Source organism: Lepidochelys olivacea (assembly GCF_965140295.1).
Source record: "Lepidochelys olivacea isolate rLepOli2 genome assembly, chromosome: 3".
Lineage (NCBI taxonomy): Eukaryota > Metazoa > Chordata > Testudines > Cheloniidae > Lepidochelys > Lepidochelys olivacea.
In genome coordinates this window covers 166,003,772-166,029,772 of record NC_140413.1, presented here as the reverse complement: position 1 = coordinate 166,029,772, position 26,001 = coordinate 166,003,772, and the positions used below count along the sequence as shown (strand labels likewise).

The 26,001-nt window shown below is 41.5% G+C and overlaps 1 protein-coding gene across 1 annotated transcript in view; it reads left to right on the top strand.

Moving 5' to 3' along the window:
• The window catches only part of KCNK2 (potassium two pore domain channel subfamily K member 2), a 211,503-nt gene that overhangs the window by 32,243 nt on the left and 153,259 nt on the right, over window positions 1-26,001 (top strand). The window contains exon 2 of the mRNA XM_084623765.1: window positions 3,508-3,698. Coding sequence (XP_084479891.1) covers window positions 3,665-3,698 — 34 coding nt within the window. The 5' untranslated portion in view covers window positions 3,508-3,664. The remainder of the gene's footprint in view (window positions 1-3,507; window positions 3,699-26,001) is intronic.

Genomic DNA, 26,001 nt, shown 5'->3' with positions numbered 1-26,001 from the left:
ACTTCTAAATAAACAAGTCAAGGGTCCCATGCAGAATTAGAGCACAGAAGCATGTCCTGTGAAAAACAATTAGTAAATTATACCTCTTAATTGCAACATGAACTACACTAGCTTAGCATCTGCAATGCCTCACTAGTATAGTATGTACTTCAGGTCCAATAATATCTTTACTTATTTATAACCTAAAAGTCCTGGTGCATGGTTTCCTATGGGACAGATTCTTGTTGCCGCTTCAGGGGCATCTTTAAAACATTTGTGTGTTCCACAGAGAGGGAGAAAAATGCCTCTTCAGCCTAGTTTACCTTTATTTCAAAGTAAGTGAGAGCAAAGTAACATTCTGTATCTGAACCGAAACATAAAATGGCAGCTGTGTCTGTAACAAGACTTGAGCTGTTTAAAGAAGAAAATAGAATAATATCTTTCACTTGCAGAGCTACTTGTATCACAGAATTACTAACAAATAACACAGGGGCAATTCTTACTATAATGCTAACTTACGCAGTCTCTCACACACACACTTTAAAACCCAACCCAGTATTACAAACCCCAACTGTTCAAAAATCATTAGTCAGACCCCCAAAGTCATGAGTAAAAGAAATTGTTAGGAGCTCTTTATTTGATTCTGAGACTTTAGGATTCATGGTTTTCTTTCCCAACCTTGTGCATTTACCTTACTCCAAGAGCTGAGGTGTTAAGAAAAACATCAAATATCACAAGACTCATAAAATCACTAGAAGTGGCAATGCTAGAAATGGTTGGAATGCTTAAATGCTAATCAGACTGACTTAGAAATGGCTACATTACCACAACAAAAGACAGCGTAAAGATAGTCCACAAACAGAATATTATACTGTTGCTCAGTGGCACAATATTTTGCTCTAAAGTAGGGGTGGGCAAACTTTTTGGCCCGAGGGCCACATCTGGGAATAGAAATTGTATGGTGGGTCATGAATGCTCACAAAATTGGTGTTTGGGGGGTAAAAGGGGGTGAGGGCTCTGGTTGGGGGTGTGGGCTCTCGGGTGGGGCCAGAAATGAGGAGTTCAGGGTGCGGAAGGGGGCTCCAGGCTGGAGCAGGGGGTTGGGGTGTGGGAAGGGGTGCAGGCTCCGGCTGGGGATGCAGGCTCTGGAGTGGGGCTGGGGATGAGAGGGTTGGGATGCAGGAGGGTGCTGCATGCTGGGATTGAGGGGTTTGGCAGGTGGGCGGGGGATCAGGGCTGGGGTAGGGGCAACAGGAGAGCCTCAGGAGTGCAGGCTCGAAGTTGTGCTTATCTCAAGCAGCTCCTGGAAGCAGCAGTATGTCCCTTCTCTGGCTCCTACACAGAGGCATGGCCAGGTAGCTCTGCGTGCTGCCCCATCCTCCGGCACAGCCTCTGCAGGTCCCATTGGAGTGCTGGAGGGGGCCATTGGAGCACATAGGAGCCAGATGGGGGCAATGCTGCGGCTTCCAGGAGCCCTGCGGTGCGGCCCCCAACCCTGCACCCCTGCTGGAGCGCCGGAACGGGGTAAACCCCAGACCCTACTCCCCAGCGGGAGCTTGCGGGCTGTCTTAAAATGACTCGTGGGCCGAATCCAGCCCACGGACCGTAGGTTGCCCACTCCTGCTCTAAAGCTTACCGTGTGTGGCTCTGTTCAGAAGAACTGGGCCCAAACTATGTCCCTTTGAAATCTATGGCATAACTCCCTTTGAATTCAGTGAGAACAAGATTGGGCCCAATAGCAGATTTAAATGGTGGGCAAAGCTTCCAGATGATTTTTGCCTCATCCAGAGTATGCAAATATACACTAAGGATTACTGACTAGGCACAAGGAAATGTATGGTCACAATTGAAAGTCACAAAATAATGAATACATCAAAACAAGTTTTCTCTGATTGCAAAGTTGCCTTTATTGTAGATGAATGTCTGTACTGTGAAATTGTATTGGAAAATAGTGTATAATGAGTATTATCACATTTATTGACCTATTAAAACCAGATGTTCAAAAATCTAATATGGTATGCCTAGAAATTCCAAAACAGATTGTATTACTACTAGATCACCACATTACCTAAAATAGTACTGCTCAGCTGTATTTTTGTTATGACTTTACTATGGCAATTTTATGCTTCTACAGATTTTAGGCTGATATGACACATACCAGTTTCTATAGGTTCAGTGTACCAGAGCAACTTGCTTTCTAAACAGATGAATATGTATAACTCTATGGCATATTTTTTTCTCTTTCCCTGGAACTTACATAAACATAATATGCTTCAAATCTATAACTTCTGAGCATTGCAAAAAGCTGTGTGCAGCCAAAGAGATTTTTTTCCTTCAAGTAATTCTTGGGTATTTACAATATGTTGGACTTTGGAATAAAATTTTAGTAACTTATTTTTTCCCCCATTGATTAAAATGTAATAAGGAACAATAAAATCAAATCCTATGAGGATTGGTTAATTTCCCAATCAGTTCACATTAATAGATTCCAGGAATGTTACTACAAGCATGAAAAGCCTGCGCTTAGCAAGCTCATGAGCGCAAAAATAACTTTTGTCTTTTTAAAGAACAGAAACATTACGTACTTCAAAGCACAGTGGGCCTCTAAAATATACTTGAGATGTTATTACGGTAGCAGTTGCATGACATACTGCATGTACATACTTTGTTCATGAATGGTACATATTCTGGAGAGACCGAATAAATAGGACTAATGATTTTGATCTCTTCATTCACAGTAAAGAATTTCTGGCCTTTTAAAAATCTTCTGGACCATTTACGTTTGAGTATTCAATCTACAAAAGGACTCTCAGTAATTTTTTTCAGGAGGAAAGTGAACAAAGTAAATGATGAAATCAGCTACCATTTGTAAAGTGCTTTGAAGATGTAAAATGCCGTATACATGCTATGTCAGGGGTGGGCAAACTGTGGCCCGGGAGCCACATCCGGCCCTTCAGACATTTTAATCCAGACCTTGAACGCCTGCTGGGGAGCGGGATCTAGGACTTGCCCCGCTCCGCATGGCTCCCGGAAGCAGCAGCATGTCCCCCCTCTAGCTCTTACATGTAGGGGCAGCCAGGGGGCTCCACACGCTGCCCCCGCCCAAAGCGCCGCCCCTGCAGCTCCAATTGGCCAGGAACCAAGGCCAATGGGAGTTGCAGGGGAGGCGCCTGCGGATGGGGCAGTGCGCAGAGCTGCCTGGCCACACCTCCGCATAGGAGTTGGAGGCGGGACATGCCACTGCTTCTGGGAGCTGCTTGAAGTAAGCGCCATCTGGAGCCTGCGCCCCTGACCCCCCCCAGTGCCCCTGCCGCAGCCTGGAGCCCCCTCCCGCACCCTGAGTTAATTTCTGGCCCCACCCCAGAGCCCGGACCCCCTCCCACAACCCAACCCCCAATTTTGTGAGCATTATGGCCTGCCATACAATTTCCATACTCAGATGTGGCCCTCAGGCAAAAAAGTTTGCCCACCCCTGTGCTATGTACTTTTTATTACTGATTGACTGACTGACTCTTGTATACACTTGAGTGTTTTGGACAGGAAATCCAAACACAGAATTTATATGTACTTAAGGAAATACGCTATGAGGAAACAGCTTGTTCCAAACAGTACTTAAAAGGAACCATGGAGGAACTGCTGTATCTAAGAACAAAAAGATGGTGACTTCTGAAAATTACATCACCAAATGAGGAACCCACAAAGAAGATATAACTCCTACTGTAAGTATCATTACTATAGACTAATAGCCCATACTGCATAATTCTGGTGGTACTGTAATTCTGAATGTCTGATCAGACTCTGGAGCTTGACTTGGTGGATCAGGTGAACTAATTTCTATCTTGAAGCTACAGTTCAATGGCTTTCAATTTACCTGCCAAATCCAAATAAACAGATAATATTTTTGTCCGGTTTCTTTTGAAACTAAGATCTTACATTAAGGTTTATATGTAGCTACGTTATTTAATGGACAAATTATGTGTATGTATCTCTAACTTTCTCTGTATTTAGATGAGAAAATTTAAGCAAATTCACTAATTTCTCTGTAATCTGTCTTCAGTTATCATTTATGAAGTTCAATTCTTCTTTGATCTGACCTGGTATACACCAATGATATATCTTGAAGTACACATACACTTCCATATCTATTTAGGGCTCAATCCTGAAATATGCTGAACACTCTGACCCAGCAAAACTCTTAAGTGCTTGCTTTTCTTCGAAAACATTAGTACTTAGTGGTCCTACTTAAGACAAATATATATTGAACTTAAAACTAAGTACATTCTTAAGTGATTCCCTGGATTAGGGCTGAAGCCCATCACCTTTCAGGACAAGCTCTTAGTGCCTCTCTATAGAAGTTAATTCTTGAATGTAAATGTTTTCATTTGCAATTTTTTTGGATTATTGTTCATAACTTGGTATTTCTGAAATAGAAGTAGGATTCATCTTTGTTTTGCATGCTGGGTTATGCTAAAATGATATCTTCTTAAATACTTAGCCCTTATTTTTTATTATAGTGCCATCATTCACTGGTTTTAACTTGAGCTTCTGTTAATCATAGGTTTACATAAACCTATTTTTAAGATATGAAACTTTGCTGTAAAAGTTGGAATTAAATACAACTCTGAGTGATTTCACCTTATTTTACTTCTCACTTCCCCACCCCATGGGAAGTCAATGTGATATTAGAGAATAATGGCTATTGTCTCCTTTGAACAGGAAACTTCTTTAATAATTTGCAAGTCACTAGCTTATAACACAGTCTTGAAACTTTGGAAGAAAAATAAAATGACAAATATTTTAATTTTCAATACTAATTTAAATATTAAGCCAATGTTAAATGTATCTTGAATAATATCTCCAGTGATACCCAAATAACTAAGGTGAGACACAGACAGACTTGTCAAGATCATAATTTCACCCAAATCTGCATGAAGTATGGCAGCTGTTTAACAGCTCGCAAGAACATTACACATCAGTCCAGCACAAAATATGAAGAATACATTTGTGAAACCACAGGGAGCACTTAGGTAGGCAGAATGCAATTACCTACACTAGAATTCAAGCAGAGCACTAAGCCTGCTTGCAGAGGAAGGTGCTATTCAACATCAGTAAGGGTGCCAGAATCTGGTTCTCAGAATATTTAATACACAGACTAATTACATGTGCATGCAGCCATCATTTGAAATGATGACCCTACTTATTACGTTAATAACTTTCAACCTCATAATGGAACACAGCCATATTGTTGTTATACAATCTGCATTTAATACAACGTGTGACTATGTATTTATGTGATGAACATAACTTCACAGCAGGTGTTGTGGTCAATCTGAAATCTAAGCAACTTTAGTTTAAAAGGTTTCAGAGTAGCAGCCGTGTTAGTCTGTATTCGCAAAAAGAAAAGGAGTACTTGTGGCACCTTAGAGACTAACAAATTTATTTGAGCATAAGCTTTCGTGAGCTACAGCTCACTTCCTCGGATGCATCCGATGAAGTGAGCTGTAGCTCACGAAAGCTTATGCTCAAATAAATTTGTTAGTCTCTAAGGTGCCACAAGTACTCCTTTTCTTTTAGTTTAAAAGAGAACTTCCCACATAAAAATAAAGGAAATAACTACCTACGGTCAAAGGAAATGTCACACATGGACACATAGCAGGATTGGGCCCCTTCTGTCTGTAAAATTATATTAGGACTGTGGCATTAACCAGCCACAGGAAGCAAATTCAGAAGCCAACAGTTAATTCTCAATTCTTCATACTGAGAATAATTCACCCTTTTGTGGAAGGTGGCCAAACAAGGTCGGCACCCAGGCTGTCTTGGCATTAGTGTTACAGGGCATGGCTTGAACCTGGGCTCTGCATCAGGTCCCAGTAGGCTGGTGCAGAAAGCAGTGTTAGAGTTGGCCTGCAGTAGGGGACTACGTGGACAGCACTTAAAAAGATCCAGTGGCCAGGTTATCTTCATAAGGGAGGAATTCCTTGGAGAGAAGTCAGCATGTGCTTCGCTGAAGCAGGACCAGGCAGGGTCAGTGGAGTCGCCTCCTAGCCTCAAACCCCAAATTAGTTCCTTGAATAAAACCTGTTCACTATTTTGGGAGAAGGGAGAAGATGAATTTTATCTGCTGTGCATTCAGTTCTATGGCTCATGGGTGCCTGTAATACTTACTTGTATTACTTACTTAATTGTACCTTGTACCTTGTGCTTAATTGTAATACTTGCTTAATTGTAATACTTACTTAATTGTACCTTGCAAGCTCCAGTACTTCAAATGCAACTGAAAGACTTAAGATTGATGCATCGGTTTTAACCACTTAAAATTTTAATGCTCAGTAGTGATATTACTGGAAACTTGTATCCATTATTAGATAGATTTAGTGGGATTTATATGCATCCTGAAGCAAACAGCAGTTGAGCCATGTAAGTTCAGAATGAGATGGCGATCTCATTCCAAAGACGATCAGTTCTTTGTGGTGGATGTGACTTCTTCCCCCCTCCTCCACCCTTAATGAAGGCCATCAATAAAATTGACAAAGCAAGTGAATGCAGTAGGGGGAGTGTGAGCTGATTCTCCAGAAACCCTGAAGAATTGGAGGGCTAAATTTACATAAGTTTATTAATACTATCTTTAATTTATATTAGAACTTTCATCCTTCTCAAAGTGTAGTCATACAACACTAGTGAAATGCATCAAACCCTTGGGGGCCTAGCAGAAGCTGACTGGTGCACAGTACAACAGAACGGCTAGGGAAAATTTTGGCCATGGACAGTGGAGCAAAACCCAATCTTGTGAATAATAACATCATGCTTAAGGGCCATTCAGAGCAGACAGTATTTGTTTTTAAAGTAGTCTCTAATAAGGCTTTACTCTGACTGCATAGCCATGTTGCTATTTGTGTACTCACAGAATAGACATTGCCAGTAAAGCCATAATATAAAATTAGAGAGGCTAGTTTAACAGAGGAAATATTACAATCTAGTAAACATCCTGTTACCCCAAATAGCACTTACCAGGACTTCATTTTCCAAACATACCTGAGAGGCTGAGGTGGAAGTGTGTAAGGGGGAATAAAAAATAGGAAGCCAGAACTGGAAATTCTAGATGCTTTAAAACAGTGTCATGTTTGAAACAGAAAGATAAAAGAATTGGAGGGTGTCCCACAGCAGCACTTTCAAGTTCCAGATGTTTAAAACATCTGCAGGACTGGCAGTTGGTCAAACAGTGCCTTAGGTCAGTGGTCTTACCAGACAGGTTGTACTAAACTCTTGTACCTTATGTTCCTTCAAGCAGTGATGTTTCTTGCAGTTGTAGGTCAGCTCAGCACTTTGTTTTCAGAAGCTATTTACACTTGGGCGCAGCCTGTATGATTGTGCTGTGTCTCATGGCCCAGTTTCTTTTGGTGCAAACTCAACGGTGGTGAAGATTGTGACTGATGTGAAATTTGGGAAGGTAGCAAACGCACAGGACAGAAGTAAACTACAAAGAGACCTGGTGAGACTGGAGCAATGTGAGCACCAGACAATAAGTAGAAAGTCAGTCCTACTAAGTGTGAAGTCCTATGCCTAGGGAGAAGAAATAAACAATACGAATACAAAATGAAGGTGACAGAATTAAGCAGCATCACATTGACGTGAATTTCTTTTTGTCTTGTCCTGTTTAATACTGTCGTAATGTAATCAGTTACCATGGCTACTGGAGGGAAGGAGTAAAAGAGGATGTGATCTACAAAGACCTAAGTCTTAAGAAGTGATCTACAGTATGAAAACATTTGAAAACCATTGCCTTCTGTTATTGCTATCATGACAGCCAAGTAGCACTTTCCACACAGCTACATGCCCAATAATGAAACCACAAAGCTACTTAGGTACCTAAGGCCTGTTTTTAGGTGTCACTGTAATCCACAAAACTGCTGCTCACCTACTATCTATCTCTATAGGCACTTAAACTCACTTGGCACTGAAGGTTTTGCAGTAAAAGTTCTCAAGGTGCCTAAGTTATTTCCCCTGAGCATGCATGCTGCTGCCTTGCTCTAGGTGTCCAGATGCCTATCTCCTCCCCTAAGTTTGAGGCGTCAATGAACCAGGACATTGTAGACCATCAGTTTGTGTTCTCCCTCTGGCTGATGGGGAGAAGAGATGTAACAGTGGTCTCCTATCTCCCAGGAGAGTGCCCTAACCACTGGGCTATGGTGTCAGTCTCTCTTTCTCTGGCCCAATTAATATTTAATTATATAATTAAATTGTAACAACTTCAATAGGAGAGAGTGAGGGAGCCCCATGTTAGACTATCCCATAGGCCAGAGGTTAGGAGCCTCACCTGAGAAGTGAGAGACCCCTGTTCAAATCTCTTCTAATCAGGCAGAGGCAGGACTTGAACTGGTGTTATCTCACATCCCGGGTGAGTGCTCTAACTACTGGGTTAAAGATTAGAAGGAAGGACTGCCTTTTCCCCCCCCCCTACATCTCCCCAGGCTGTTTTGTGTGCAGTTAGGCAGCCTCTGAGCATGCTCACTGCATTAGGTCCCAAATGCGAGTTAGGTGCTTCTCTGCCTATCTTCCTCCACTTCATGGCTCACGAGCAGAGATAGGAGCCTCCCTGCAGCTGGGATTTGCCTATTCACATGAGAGGGGCAGGGCACAGGGCCACACCCTTCTCGATGGCATCTCCCATTGGCTAGCATAGATGACTCCCTGCTTAGTGTGCTGGCTTTGTGAATCACATCCCTCCTCATTAACTATATAGAAGCCTAGGTGCCTAAATCGGGCTTTGTGAATTGCAATGCTGTACATGTGATTTTTTTTCCCCTAGGCACCTAAGTTCCTTTTGTGGATCCAGGCCTATATGCTTATATGTCCCCCATCTGTCCATTATCTGAATGCCTCACAATAATTAATGAATATTATCCTTGCTACACCCCTATAAGGTAGGTAAGCATTATCCCTAGTTTTCAGAAGGGGGAACTGAGGTATAGAGCTAAGTAACTTGTCCAAGGAGACACAGGAACTCTGTGGCTGAACTGGAGATTAGATGCAGGTGTCCTGAGTTCACAGTTCAGCTCCCTTTCCATTAGACCATCCTTCCGCCACTCTCACCATCTTCTCTCCGTATTTAGTTACTTGGTCAGTGTCTAAGGTGCCCAGTTTGTGTGGGTCTTCACAAAAAAACCACTTAACACTCCCCTCCACCAAATTGCCCATGAGATTCTGAGGCAGGTATGGTACATAAAAACTTCTAAAATTACTAGATTACAAATTGCATGATTCCCAAGATAGATAAACAAGGTAATACAGGCAGACCCATCATATTTGGCCATGGCACTGTTACTAAAGGAGTATCAGGATTCCTAGAAACCATCCTCAAAGCCACGCACCTTGCAAAGGGACAGTTTTCTCCAAGATGCTAACGAGTTTCTCCAGAAACTCTGCATCATTAACTACCTCCCCCAGAACACCATCCTTGCCACCATGGGCGTCAACTCCTTATACACCAACATCTCTCACCATGACAACATTGTAGCTTGGCTTAAATACCTACAAGGTAATGAATAATGCTCGGAAGTCCACCCGAAATACTTTGCCAAACTCATCCATTTCATTGTCACCCACACCAGCTTTACATTCAACAACAAACACTTTGCCTGCACCATGGGAATAGCCAAGGGTACTAGGCTGGCACCCCAATATGCCAGCATCTTCATGGACCAGTACAAGGAAGAATTTCTGGGAAAATGCACCACAAATTCAACGATATACCTCGATGATATTTTCATCCTCTGGACAGATGACTTAAACTCCCTCATAGATTTCCACCACAATTTCAACCACTCTCCATTTATCAAACTTTATCTAGAACACTCCGACACCAGCATCAGCTTCAACAATAGAGCCCCCAAAATGGCTATATACAAGAAACTCACTGATCACTTACCTCCACAGATCAGCAATCACCCCAGACACACCAAGAAATCTGTTATCGACAGGCAGGCACTCAGATACCACAAAATTTGCTCCAAAGAGAAAGTCCAGGATACACCCTTAAAACTGCCGTCACTAAAAAAGGGAAGTGTTCTACAAAAGATGCAGTTGTAAGTGCAATGTGTTATAACAACAACAAAACAGTTAAGATTAAAAGGGAAGTAGATTGCATCCTGGAAAAGGCCACTCAAATGCACCAGAAGAATTTGCTTCAGAAGTTGGGAGGGGAAACCCCACTTGCTGCACACCCCTAGTTGTCACCCACCACCCCACACTGGAACCTGTATGGAGTAACATCGAACACTTGCAACCCATACTTGATGGGGACCACATCTTGCAAGAAATCTTTCACTTATCCCTCTTCTGGCCTTCAAACTCCGCCCCCCAACCCTGCCATGCTCATGATCAGATGCAAACTCCCACAGACCAGGACACGCCAACTCAAAGCAGCACCAGATCTTGCTAGAACAACAGTTGCAAAGCCTTCAGACATATCTCCACTGCTACAATGATCAATATGCTGCACAACATTCCTGTAAAGATGCATGGGTTCTACACATGCCTATCACAATGTGTAATGTACCTCATCCAGTGCATCAAATGCCCCAGCAACAACTGTGTGGGAAAACCAGATAATCATTGTACTCTCAGATGAACTCACAGTAAAATAAGAGAACAACATTACCACCTTGGGACAAAACTTTCCACAAAACAGTCACTCCATCTCAGATCCCTTAATCTTAGCCATCAAAGGAAACCTGCACAACCCTTTCAAAAGATGAGCCTGGGAACTTAAATTCATAACTCTGTTGGACACAAAACTATGGACTTAACAGAGATACTGGTTTTATGGCACATTACAACACTTTGTAAAACGCTCTACTGCCTGCTAACCTTTAATTGCCCATTTCAAGTGGTCTCCTTCAGCATGTGTGAACTCCTTATGCTTAACAATCTGTCCCACCTTATATTTAGCTTGGACACGCTGGCTACCTTCTCCAGACCTGAGGAAGAGCTCTGTGGAGCTCAAAAGCTTATCCCTTCCATCTACAGAAGTTGGTCCAATAAAAGATATTCCCTCACCCAATTTGCCTCATTAGATTTCAAATTGGCTGTTTCATTTTAGCAGTCAGTAGGGTGTGTGTGTGTGTGTGTGTGTGTAAATATTTTAAGTATTTATTTGTATTAAAAAAGTTAATTTGACTGTGATGGTTGCAGACACCTCACAAACAAAAATATATGTGTTGAGGTTGGGCGAATAATTTGTAAAGCATATCCACTTAAACAACGTCTGCAAGCACCCAGATTTTGGTTTAATTTCTTTATTCATGTAAGGAATAGTCAGTTCTCCTCAGGGGTGCTGGAACATTATTTATAGTGGGGGTGCTTGCAGACGTTGTTTAAGTATTTGGTGGTGTTATTACTTCAAGCTAGAGGGTGTGCACAGCACCCCTAGTTCCAGCACCACTGCTTCTCCTTCCCCTCATAACTAACCTGGGTTGGGAAGAGGACTCTTTACATCTAAAGGCCCATTTTTTTTATAAAGGCTGCCTCTTTAAAGAGATGGAAGCTGGACCGTGCTGACAGCAAACTATCTGTGACCTTTCTTGTTGTTTAAACATTTAAATTTGATGTGGTAAACCTCAGAGTAATAGGAAGGCAAAGTTTCTTTTTGGCATCCCTCCACTGCATGATTTATCTCTTCCTTCTTGATTATTTGGCTCGTGCAGAAGGAAGGACTCTTGATAAAAGTAATCTTGCCCTTTTATTAGTTGCTTAGTATTTTGACACACTACCTAGTACACTAAAAAAGGATAGTAAATAAACAAAAGTGCAGTTCTTTAATGATTTCTGAGTTACCCAAAAATAATGTAATATTTCTTTGATGGGAGAGTGGGGCGGGGGATGGGGGATCAGAATTTTATTCTTGTTCTGCTTTAGGTGAAGATGAGATGAAGGTGACATAACAAAATAATGCACATAGGTATGCATACTATTGTGCCCTGGGCAGCATTCCAGGGGGAGTGGTGTATCTTCTCCCCTTTCTTTTTACCCCACTGGGGTTGGAAACACCGAGGGCTAAATTCACAAAGGTACTTAGGTGCCTAAACCCAACATTTACGTGCTAATGAAATCTCACAACCACCACTCAACTACTGATAAACTCTGTAGGTACTTAAGTTTCTGTAGGTAGACATACACAAAGCCACCTAAGTCCTGATGCTGCTCCACAGCTAATGAACTGCTCAGAACCCCGGATCATGCCTGAGCCTCAGAGGGGTTTTCAAACTAGCCATTCCCCAGCCTATCTTGCCTGCAGCGTATAATCAAGAAGAAAGGAGCTGACCATGAAGGAGATGGACAGAGGAAAATGTCAGAGAAGGCCTGGCAGTTCATAGAAAAGAATATGGGGGCATTCTATGCAGCTGGAAACAGACAAGGATGGGCAGGCTGTGGCCAGCAGAGGGAAGAGGACCAGGAGGAATTCTGTACAGGTAGACATTTCCAGAAGGATACCAGGTTCTCAGTGTGGAAGATATCTTTCAAGATCCAGCTGGTCCAAGGGAATGAATAGATATACAGGTCATACCTGTGGATGGCAGCTTGGTCCAACCCATAAGAAAATCAAGTTTGCCCCTAAAAAGTTCTCCATCTGTCCAATGAAGACAGACTATTCTTGTTGGGGATTCAATACCCAGAAGAATTGAAAGAACATTTCTGCAAAGGACAGGTGGACAACAGGAGAGTGTGCTGTCTTCCCAGAGCCAAGATACAAGATTCAGAGTGGTAGCCATGTTAGTCTGTATCAGCAAAAAGAACGAGGAGTACTTGTGACACCTTAGAGACTAACAAATTTATTTGAGCATAAGCTTTCGTGGGCTAAAACGAAAGCTTATGCTCAAATAAATTTGTTAGTCTCTAAGGTGCCACAAGATGTCACTCTAAGATTCGGTAGGCTTCTGAAGATGACTAGTAAGAATCCATTGATGATGGTTCATATCGCCCTGTGATGCAGTGTCAGTGCTATCTCACAAATAATAGATTTATTCTTCAGCACACTTCTGAGTTTGCTGACGTATGTCCAAGCGATCATTGCTGAGATCCTTTTGTTCCATGGATGAAGGAAGGCAGAAGATTCTACAGGAGAACCGCTGTCTAGAGAAGCAGCATTGACGGAGGGTTTGGCTTGGTGGAACATTGGTCCACCATCTATGGGGAGAAAGAGCTGTATAGTTTTGGATTACCTCTATCTTAGTAGAAGAGGGACCAGTTTTCTTGGGGCTAGGCTGGAGGGCATTAAACTAATAACAAAAAGGGGAAGGTAAAAAGAGGGAAGATGTGAACACTCAATTTGCACAAAATTGATATGTTGAGAACAAAATTAATCAAAAAGTATGAAGAGAATAAATTCTTTAGTTGTCTATACAATACTAGCACCCTCAGTAACGAACAAGAGGAATTGGAAGCTAATTTATTAGCATAAATTTGATCTAGTTGGTATTACTGAAACCTGGTGGGAAGATTAATAAAGAATTAAAGGAGGGTAGTTTAATTCAAATCAGCGTGGGTTTATGGAAAATAGATCCTGTCAAACTAACTTTATAGCTTTTTTGATGCAATTACAAGTTTGGTTATTAAGATAATAGCATTGATGCAAATATACGTAGACTTTGTAAGGACATGGTACCATGTGATATTTTGATTAAAAAAACTAGAATGGTATAAAATTAACATGGCACACGTTAAATGGATTTAAAATTGGCTAACTGATGGGTCTCAAAATATAATTGTAAATGAGCAATCGTGGTTGAGGGGTGTGTGTGTTTTCAGAGGGGTCCTGCAGGGATCAGTTCTTGGCCATATGCGATTTAACATTTTTATCAATGATCTGGGAAAAGACATAAAATCATCACTGATAAAGTTTTGCAGATGACACAAAAATTGGAGGAGTGATAAGTAATGAAGAGAACACAGGTCACTGATTAAGAGTAATCTGGATCCCTTGGTAAACTGGGTGCAAGTAAACAATATGCATTTTCATACAGCTCAGTGTAAATGTATGTATCTGGGAACAAAGAATGTAGGCCATACTTACGTGATGGGGGCCTCCTGGCCTGATATGGGTTTTTTAAGATCCATTTACACCACTTCAGCCTTCTTCCCTGCAGAAAGCTAGAGGAACAGAGGTGGCAGTCTTGCCCCAATAGCCACCCTTTAAAAATTTGCTAATGTTGCCTAAAATAAATAGATTGCATTATTTGCACTATACTCTTTACTAATTATTATACAGAGTAAAATTCTGTACAGGGTACAGTTCTCTGGAGATTTTGAGCACGCCATAGGGCAATTTGCAAATTTAAGAGGCATCACTTTGTATCTGTCTCTTAGTTCAGAGAAATTAAGCTGCTGCCTGCAAGACATTACTGAGTCAAAGTCCCTCTGAGAAGGGAAGATCAACTTCCCTTCTCAGAGGTCCAAGTGTGACTTCCATTCTCTTTGAGGGGAGATGCATGCAAGTATTCAAAGATAATTTTGGGCATTCTACAATCAGATGCCCCATCCACTGGAGGGAGGGTGATCTAGTGGTTAGGATGCTAGCCTGGGATGTGAGAACCCTAGAATTCCATTGCCTGCTCCGCCACAAACTTCTTGTGTGACTTTGGGCAAGCACTTAATCTATCTGCCGACCTCAATTCCCCATCTGTAAAACGGAGATACCTCACAGGGGTGTTGTGACAATAAATACATCAAAGATTGTGAGATGCAGAGATATTATGGTAACGGGGGACCATATAAGTATCTAGGATATGTAGATCCAACAGTTCTTACTCATGAGAGTCGTTCTGTGACACAAGGAAGGGTTGGAGGTCTAGGCCCCAAATTTTAAAACTGTTTAATGCCTTGTATGGCCACTATTGGGTACTACATCTTGCAGATCATATTTATGCATGGATAGACTTGATGATTTTAAATGTTTTGGGGCTGGTGGGTGCTGCTTTCTACTGTGCTTTCACTTCCATCCAGGAGCTATATACACTGCACAAAAGGAGATGTTTAGTTCTCTTACATAATGGAGGTCTCCTTACTCCCAAATGTATCTTGTTAATATTGTCTCTTGTGTTTTCATGCCTAATTCTGAGGTCCCTCCTACAGCAAACTCCCTTTGAAGATTATTAGCTGGCTAGATACTGAAAACATTTGGGGGCTGATCCAAAGACTATTGAAGTCACCGGAAAAACTCCTATTGAATTCAACGGGCACTGGATCAGACCCTGAATGCCTGCCAGTTTTCTGGCTTCTGTTGAAGTCCAGTGTGAATTTTCTGAATAAGAACTGAGTTATAGGTTCATAGGTTTGGCCTGTTGAGGCCTTGGTAGCAACAATAAGTGTTTTTATTGGCTAAATTTCAGAGGCAAAAGCAGAAGAGAAACAACATATGGGCACTTCTTTCTAAACTTTTGGATTTAATGAAAATGCTTTAGAAAGAGCGGACAATCAGTTTTCTTTTATCAGTATTTATTGTTTTACCTGCCTTGAAATGGAATGTCAAGCACCGTGTAAATAAAATAGGTGGTTCTGTTTCACTGTAACTTCTGTATCCTTTGGTGTTAAAATGCTGTAGTATAATTTGCCAGTATCATACATGTCAGAGAATTGAAGCACATCTCCCTGCTCATCCTAAAGCTACAGTACATTTTGGCCTTCCTTATACTTCAAATTTAGGTTGGCATTTCTGTGGTGCTCAGGGTGTGAAAAATCCACATCCCTGAGCACTGTAGTAATACCAACCTAACCACTGGCAGCTAGGTCGATGGAAGAATGCTTCCATCGTCTTCTGTTGTGGGGGAAGGTGCTAGGTCTACCATGACAAAAAAAACATTTCAACCCTCTTACACGGATACCAGTAAGTCCTGTATTGCAAATGCAGACTTAAAAATCAGCCTCTCTTCTCTGAGTACTCCAGTGCTGATTGTACTGAAAAGGAGGAGTATGTTCAAAAACAATTAGATACATTAGATGGAGGATAGATACATCAATAGGTATTACCCAAGATGGTTAGGGACACAACGTCATGCTTTACATGACATTTCCCCGTTCTGTTCGTTCCCTCTGAAGCATCTGGCAGTGGCAGCTGTCGGAAGATAGGATACTGGGCTAGAGGGACCATTCGTCTGACCCAGTATGGCCGTTCTTGTGTGTGAGCCTTTCTTATCTAGAACATGTGTGTCTTTAAAGAAATGCACTTTGTTTCAGGAGCATTTGACTAAACAGAGGTGGTTGTGAGTTTAGTAGGCCAAATGAAGTCTCTCTTTCTAGAAACTCTTTGAGATAGTGTATTTTAGAAAGTGATCCTTATCTCAGTATAGCTTTTTCTTGCGGAATGTGTGCTTGCAGATCGACGAAAACATACTGCTCTGTGCCTAAAAGCAGAATTTTTTTGGCAGCTTTTTTTAAACACAGAACTATTTGAACTGTTATATGTATTCCAGGAACAATGAGATTAAAAAGCAAAACTCAGGATATGTGAACTCACATGAAGCAGAAAAAAGATTCCCATGAGATCCTCTGAACTGAAACCACCAGGTTTCACAAAGCTCTGGTCATGAGTGGTAGAAAAATAGGATGTTTTTATAAATAGATACTCTTCTCAGTCCTGTAATTTTTGTAATTAGCTAATTAACTCACATGTTTCAAAAATAAAACAAAACATTCTCCTCCAGTCTGAGTATCATAACAAACTTGAAGATGGAGAGAGGCTTCCCCCCACCATTCCGCTTTGTGAGAAAGTTAGAAGTGGATAAACTAAGGCCTGCAACCCCCTACTCACATGTACAATCCTGCTAATGAACTAGTCATGGTAATAAGGGCCACAGGACTGCGACCTAGAACAAAAACTATTTTTCAACCTTAACATTGGACGCATGTCTGTGATTCCGTGCTGTAAATTCTCAAATGGGATTGTACCTTTTATTTTTTTCTAAATAAACCGCATACCTATTTCCAGGAGAGAGGAGCTTGCTAGACACAGACACAGGTTGCCTATCTAGGAACATGCAAGCATGAGCACAGAAATGATAGCATCACAGGGACAGTGGGGGTTGCAAACTCGGTGTGTTTGAGTGATACTTTTATTTGGAAGTAATATTTTAGGGAAATATTTTGATTTCTTACATTTTGTAAGAAAACCTTTACACGCTGAATGGAAAAATAAAAAATGTCTTATGACAGCAAATGTCTAAAGGTATAATTGAAAATTAAAACTTATTAAGAGCATGGATTTTTTTTTCATTACCACAGTGCTTTATTCTTAAAGTTACTATTCAAAGGAATTAATTATGCTTCCTAAAAGTGCAGTAGGTTAAACTACTACCTCAGTCTTCTAAAACAAAAAAACCCCTTGTTTTTTATTTAGGAACTGTGGGCATGATCTCAAAGGTTAGTGGTGTCAGGTGGAGCCTTTTGACTTCAGTGGACTTTGGATCAGAAGCAATATGCCTCAAGTTCAGTGTAGTTAGTATATTTAATAACTATTTTCAGCGGCATATTAACACAAATTTCATATTTTCTACCAGGTCCACTGCAGATTATATTTAGCTATAATATGCAATTTCTTTTTAAATTCTCGACTCCTACTGTACACATCACAATTTAATATTTTTTCAGTACTTACTTGAGTTCAGATTATTGTCCTGTTCTTGGATTTCTTGCAAACAAGACAGAACTGCTCTCTAAATTGCTTTATAAATTAAAACTAAGTTGCAACAACACAATCTGCTTCGAAATATGTAACCCACATTAGAAGCTTCATTTATATTTTTATGGTTTGAGTGGTCAAAATGTATTATAATGCACTTTTTCTATCTGTATTGCCAATACATATGCCTATAGTCCCGGTGAAGTTGATGGGTCTCTCTGCAGGCATAGAGGCCCATATTAGAACAGCATGTCAAAGTGGGGCGTATAGAAGACTGGCTAACTGCCATGTTATGGATCAAACCATGTTGCACAACCTTATGCTTTCTACACAAACCAAACATTGCACTGAAGTTGACAGAATATTTTTATTTTATGGGTCCTGATTCTGTTCCTTATCTCTTCATGCAGTTCAAAAATGATTGCATGATATGTATAGACTGCTTAGATTTTTTTAAAAGTACACCCCACCATATTTTAAGTAGCGTAGGTTATGCTATACTAGAAATTGGCAGACTCTTAAAAAACCTTGTTCCACAAATGCAATCATCTGAAAGATGAAGTGCTGTTTAGTGAAGTATTCATTTTAGAATGGATTGGGTTTCGCAGTAATCACTTTGAAACAGAATCTCCAGCTTCGTTGCCCTTTATCCAGTTGAGAAATGCCTGCTGTTTTGTTGTTCTGTTTTCATTTCCATCATATTCCAAGCCAGAAATGCAGCATTGCCTAAATGTGGTGTTAGGTAATTGAGAGAGGCAGCTGAAAGGTCAAATCTCTTGCAGATTGGTAAAACCACATAGCTTAAATTTAAATTAAAGCCACCGTGTGTGATCAGACTTATGATTGTAGCATAATTTATAAAATAAAGAACACTGTCATTAAGGGTTCCTAGGACTGCAGTCCTGATGAATAAAGCTAAACTTTGATTGACTTCCCTTTAGATGTGTGCTGGGTTTTCTTCTGGTTGAGGTGAGGGTAATTATTTGGATTTCCGTTGCCCTTCCCAATACTCCTTTCACTTCTTCCCACCCTTCACAAAAATTCCTGTGTAGGAAATAAACAAAAACTCCTCATCAGAGACTTCCTTGTGTAAGGACTTCAGCTACCTCTTTCAGCTGTTCACCAACCTCTCCTTTTATACTAGATTTTCTTCTGAAGCAAATGCATCATGTGCCACCTGCTGTGAATATAATACATTTAGCAGTATTCTGGAGAGAGTGCTGTCACCACAGTTTATATTCTCACAACTTGTTACTTCACCTCTAAGAAACCCTGTAGGATCTTTCAGATTCCTCTCAGAACCTCAATGTGATGCATTCTCTAGGTGTGGCTGACTCTAGAGACTGTCAGCGCTGCTATGGAAATGGCCATATACCTCATGGCAGAGGCTGTGACCACGATTTTCAAACGTGGGTACCTAAAATTCATCCCCCAAATCATAGTGTTTAAAGCCTGAAGGGCCAATTATGATCATCTAGTCAGATCTCTCGTGATTCACTCATATTTAAGCACCCAAATGAATCTGGCCTGACTTTGAAGTCAAATGTGGGAGATGAGGGTACTCAGCATTTTTGAAAATTAGGCTAGTTGATTTTTATTTTGTGTGTGTGTTACTTCTACAGCAGCCCTAACCCTTCCTTGTGAAGAGCCAAGAAAAGGACTGAGGTTGGATCCTCTGCAGAATGCTTACCTCTTGTTTTCTTGGTGGCCTTTTCCTATGAGATGCACATGAACCACTTTATGGTTCTACTGCTTAATGATGGTGAGGGCTCTGGGGATCTTTTTTTTCCCTGGGCTACTTTGAAGTGTTTTGAATACCTTACGGTTTTTTGATGGGTTTTTTTTTACCTCATTATATATAGTTGTAACCTGATATTAAAATATCCAAAGGGAACTGAAATTTTAACCTCTGCATTTCCAACAAGGGTACAAGATTTAATCTGCTGTGAAATCTCTTAGCTAAGAATACATAGAAACTGTACACACGGGGTGTTTTTAGAAAAAGTTGCAGCTGAAAAGTCAGTCCTTGAATGAGCATCTACAAACCAAACATTCTGTCCTTGAATAACTAAGATCCTCATGGGAGAGAAGAAAAACATCCTTTATTAGTCTTGTAAAATGCACTTTTTTGTCATTGTTAAATGGATTCCTTGCATTTATTCTGTCTTCCTAAATGTAGGGTAAGAAAGATCTGATAGTTATGTTCTGAATTTGCCCCTCGCTTCTATACTTGTTATACCAGGTAATTAACACAACTTGAATGTAATAAAACACCACTATAAAAGTTCAACCCACTACCTGTTGCCTGGTAAGAAAGAGGGCCGGTATGTCAAAAAGGAAACTCTATATAGATGGGTTCTGTCAGATGAATTCTACAAGCTTTTGGCTCCAATGTGCCTTGGAAACTGTGAAATAGCAGAAGATTGGTTATGAGCTCTTCAGTATGAAAGGGTGACTAGTGTCTTCAGTGTAAATGTTCTTGAGAGCATCACAGAATCATAGATTATCAGGGTTGGAGGTCATCTAGTCCAACCCCCTGCTCAAAGCAGGACCAATCCCCAACTAAATCATCCCAGCCAAGGCTTTGTCAAGCCTGACCTTAAAAACCTCTAAGGAAGGAGATCCCACCACCTCCCCAGGTAACCCATTCCAGTGCTTTTTCACAAGGAGGGTGGTGAAGTTTTTCCTAATATCCAACTTAAACCTCCCCCACTGCAACTTGAGACCATTACTCCTTGTTCTGTCATCAGCTACCACTGAGAACAGTCTAGATCCATCCTCTTTGGAACCCCCTTTCAGGTAGTTGAAAGTAACTATCAAATCCCCCCTCATTCTTCTTTTCTGCAGACTAAACAATCCCAGTTCCCTCAGCCTCTCCTCATAAGTCATGTGCTACAGCCCCCTAATCATTTTTGTTGCCCTCCGCTGGACTCTTTCCAGTTTTTCCATATCCTTCTTATAGGGTGGGGCCCAAAACTGGACACAATACTCCAGATGAGGCCTCACCGACGTCGAACAGAGGGGAATGATCACACCCCTCGATCTGCTTGCAGTGCCTCTACTTATACAGCCCAAAATACCATTAGCCTTCTTGGCAACAAGGGCATACGGTTGACTCATATCCAGCTTCTTGTCCACTGTAACCCCTAGGTCCTTTTCTGCAGAACTGCTGCCTGGCCATTCGGTCCCTTGTCTGTAGCAGTGCATGGGATTCTTCTGTCCTAAGTGCAGGACTCTGCACTTGTCCTTTTTGAACCTCATCAGATTTCTTTTGGCTCAATCCTCTAATTTGGCTAGGTCCCTCTGTATCCTACCCTTACCCTCCAGCGTATCTACCACTCCTCCCAGTTTAGTGTCATCTGCAAACTTGCTGAGGGTGCAGTCCACGCCATCCTCCGGATCATTAATGAAGATATTGAACAAAACCGGCCCAAGGACCGACCCTTGGGGCACTCCGCTTGATACTGGCTGCCAGCTAGACATGGAGCCATTGATCACTACCCGTTGAGCCCAACAATCTAGCCAGCTTTCTATCCACCTTATAGTCCATTCATCTAGCCGATACTCCTTTAACTTGCTGGCAAGAATACTGTGGGAGACCGTGGCAAAAGCTTTGCTATAGTCAAGGAACAATACGTCCACTGCTTTCCCCTCATCCACAGAGCCAGTTATCTTATCATAGAAGGCAATTAGGTTAGTCAGGCATGACTTGCCCTTGGTGAATCCATGCTGACTGTTCCTGATCACTTTCCTCTCCTCTAAGTGCTTCAGAATTGATTCTTTGAGGACCTGCTCCATGATTTTTCCAGGGACTGAGGTGAAGCTGTCTGGCTTGTAGTTCCCCAGATCCTCCTCCTTCCCTTTTTTTAAAGATGGGCACTACACTGGCCTTTTTCCAGTCATCCAGGACCTTGCCCGATCGCCATGCGTTTTCAAAGATAACGGCCAATGGCTCTGCAATCACATCCGCCAACTCCTTTAGCACCCTCGGATGCAGTACATCGAGCCCCATGGACTTGTGCTCGTCCAGCTTTTCTAAATAGTCCTGAATCACTTCTTTCCCCCACAGGGGGCTGGTTACCTCCTCCCCATGCTGTGCTGCCCAGTGCAGTAGTCTGGGAGCTGACCTTGTTTGTGAAGACAGAGGCAAAAAAAGCATTGAGTACATTACTTTTTCCACATCCTCTGTCACTAGGTTGCCTCCCTCATTCAGTAAGGGGCCCACACTTTCCTTTACTTTCTTCTTGTTGCTAACATACTTGAAGAAACCCTTTTACTCTTAACATCCCTTGCTAGCTGCAACTCCAAGTGTGATTTGGCCTTCCTGATTTCACTCCTGCATGCCTGAGCAATATTTTTATACTCCTCCCTGGTCACTTGTCCAATTTTCCACTTCTTGTAAGCTGCTTTTTTTGTGTTTAAGATCAGCAAGGATTTTCCTGTTAAGCCAAGCTGGTCGCCTGCCATGTTTACTGTTCTTTCTACACATCAGGATAGTTTGTTCCTGCAACCTCCATACGGATTCTTTAAAATACAGCCAGCGTCTGTGTAAGTATAGCACTAAACAGTGTGGTGGTTTAATAGAATGCCTTTTATTCTCTTCAGAACTGAATTAAAACTGCACTGGATCAAAAAGATAAAAGTTTCTCTTGACAGAGGAAATACAATGGCAGGAAAGATCAACAGGTCTGCTTACTATTGAAGGAGGAAAATGCAAGCTTTGCAAAAAAGTTCAGGATTTCTAGTAAACCTGCAGATGCTATTTAAACTCAGTGCTTTTCCAGTATAGAAATATTGCTCTCCCACCAGGACAATCCTATTTTCACCTCCACAGGTGCAGAGGGCCATGCATACAGTAGATGTCTGCTATGGAGTTGGGAAGTAGGCATTAAGAATGGCATGCAGGTAGTGTATACCCCTGCATGGTGTCAAACTCCGTGGGCTATTCTACATGCTGTTGCACATGCGGTGGGGCTGGAGGGATCTGCCTCCGGTTGGATCCTCTGGTGTTTTGTCAACCCTTGTTGAAGGTCACAAGCCCTTAGCCTGGAACATCAAAACACTCCCCTTTTGGGTCCAGAAGGGAGGATTCCTCCAGTTTTCTCCCCACTGACTTCCCCATTGTCCAGCCCAGTCTCTCAGGCTCACCAGTGGGGAGAGGAGTTTGGCTGACTGGGAATAACCCCATGATCACAAGATACAGGACTGGTCCTCTATTAGAAGGCAGTGGACCTAAAAATCTTAGCGCAACTAATACAAAATACTGTTGCCGGGAGTCTTCTGGGATGTGTGCCTTCTTTAGTTAAGACTATCTCTAAATTTTATAACAGCCTCTTCTTTCCCTTTGTTAATGTTTGAGTAACCTGGGAGGGGGCAAGCCTTGTAATTATTAATACAAAAAGCGATAGGTGAACACAACTTGAAAACACTATTTTGCTGAGTTTATTCTTCATGATATAGCATTGTACATGGACTCAGCCATTCAGAGTGCAGGGACTTGTACAGTTATGAATATCTAACTAGAGATTTTTCTGCAGTCTGGTCATGGATGTCTAATTTGCATAATTGTAGTGTTACTATTCAATAATAGGGAAGTAGAAGAATCACTGTAATCTGGCTATTTGTGCCGATTAGCCAGTCAGAATGCAGGGAGTAGCATAATGGTTGTAAAGTTCCATTCCAATAATGCCACTGTGAATGTGCATGTATCACCCCTTAGTATGTCTGCTAGAATTCTCCTGGCATCTGTACTTAGACTTTTCAAGATGCCATGTCAGCTTCTTGCTCCTCTTGGATGAAGCAGAAATACTGCAAAATTTACCCAAGAATAGGAAAAATTATTCACAACAGCAAAGAAAACAGGGCTGCGAAACTGTTCCAAGCAAAACAGTAAGTAAACCAACCAACCCACCTTCCTCATGGTAGTCCACACACACTCCTGATTCATTTCCCTCATTCCTCCCTTCTCTCCTCACAAACCCATCCTTCATTCCTTACAGCAAGGTTCTCGTCCTCAGAAGAACTGTCCTCTTTATGCCTTCATCATCATTGGTTTCTACTGGGAGAACCCAGCCTCTTTCTCCTCATTCAGTTTCTAAACAAAGTATAAACTAGAGGTCCCCATGGGGCTGGGGAGGGAGTGCCACCCACCAGCTCTGCTCCTGGCCCTGCTCTTGCCCCCAGCTGTGGCCCTAGCCTTGGCCCTCTTATCCCTGTCTGTGGCCCCACCTCCTGGAGACGTGGCCCCACTCCTGGCTTGGGGCAGGGAGATGCAGACAGAGGTAAGAGGGGGCATGAGGTAAAAAGTTTGGGAACCGCTGGTATAAACAGACCTATGTTGTGGCGGGGAATAACCTTGCTGGCCTGTAGGGAGAGAAGGGTGGAGATGAAGAGAATAGAGATGCAGGGAGGGGAGAAAGTTAAGGGGGGTGAGAAGAGATGATAATAAAAGGGGCGAAAACCGCCTTTTGGTCTGGTTTCCTCTATAGTTTGCATCTTGACATTTTGTCAGCTCATTTCATGTAGTTTGTTTTCTCCTTCGTTTAATATTTGAATATTTAATTACAATTTTAATTACATAACCTGAGAGTACTACCTCACTCAGCAATAACCTCATCTTCAGCTAATAAACTCCTATTGCCCTTGAGCTTAAATGCTTATTTGCTGTAAACACTTTGGCCTGGGAGTTTCTTCAGTTATTACCTCCTAAACTGGAAACATCCTCAAGTTATCAATATATTAAAATTTAACTAATTTTGGAGCAACGATGAGTTCAGTAGATCCTGAAGAGCAATCCACTTTCATGACAATAATGTAGTATAAACCTGCCCAATTTTCATTGTGATTCAAGGATTATTGTAGTTAAAATGGGGGAAAAATTTAAGGAAAAGAGGGTATTTTAACACATTCCTTCATAAATCATTTTTCTGGATCTTCCAGTTCTTATTTTCCACCTCTTCTAGCCTGCAAGCAATCTGGAGTGCAGAGTGCCTGAATATCTGCATTTTCTACAGTGGACATCTTGTTGGTGCTTGGCAAATAGCAATAGAATCATAACAGAAATGCTGTAGCTCTAGAAGGGGTTGTGAATTTATCTGAAAGCTTTATTGGCAGTCAGGATACAATGAAAGGGGTCCAGCATTTTCTGTGGCACTTCCATTGGGCTCTGGCACTGTACAATCCCAAGGGTCAGATTTTGGCCAACCCCTGCATAGGTGCAAAAGAGAGGAAGGATAGCATGCACCCATGCATAGGCACCGGCCAGCTTCCTGTTGGTGAAAGAAGTGAGTGCTTTCTTCAAGTGCTGGGGCATTTAGTGATAAGAAAGGTAGTTGGACAAGGGGGGATTTGGGTGTGCAAATTGTACCCTCTGAAAGAGAAACTGTTTTGGCACAAAGGGCTGAATTCCTTTCTCAGAGATGCATATGTGACTCCGTTGACTCTGATGGGAGCTGCATGCAAACACCCAAAGGCATAATTTGGACATTTTACAATCTGTGGCTCTATCCAGGGGTTGTTAGGGTGCTATCCTGAGACCTGGGTTTAATTCCTTGCTCTATCACAAACTTCCTGTGTGACCTTGGCACAGTCACTTAATGTCTTGTCTGTGAAGCAGAGATAATAGTACCTCCAGACCTCATGGGAGTTTTGTAAAGATATTAGGACTGTCCATTCATCACGGTTAACTCACGCGATTAACTCGAAAAAATTAATTGTGATTGAAAAAACTAATCACAATTGCAGTTGTAATTGAATTGTTAACAATACTATACCAATTGAAATATGCTAAATATTTTGGACGTTTTTCTACATTTTCAAATATATTGATTTGGAATAACATAGAATGCAAAGTGTACAGTGCTCACTTTATATTATTTATATTACAAATGTTTTCACTGTAAAAATGATAAACAAAAGAAATAGTATTTTTCAATTCACCTCATACAAGTACTGTAGTGCAATCTCTTTATCATGAAAGTTGAACTTACAAATGTAGAATTATGCATAAAAACTAACTGCACTGAAAAACAAAACAATGTAAAACTTTAGAGCCTACAACACCTCTCAGTCCTACTTCTCATTCAGCCATCGCTAGGATGAACAAGTTTATTTACATTTACGGGAGATAATACTGCCCGCTTCTTATTTATAATGTCACCAGAAAGTGAGAACAGGCGTTTGCGTGGCACTTTTATAGCCAGCATTGCAAGGTATTTACATGCCAGATATACTAAACATTCTTATGCCCCTTCATGCTTTGGCCACCATTCCAGAGGACATGCTTCCATGCTGATGATGCTCGTTAATTAAATTTGTGACTGAACTCCTTGGGAGAATTGTATGTCTCCTGCTCT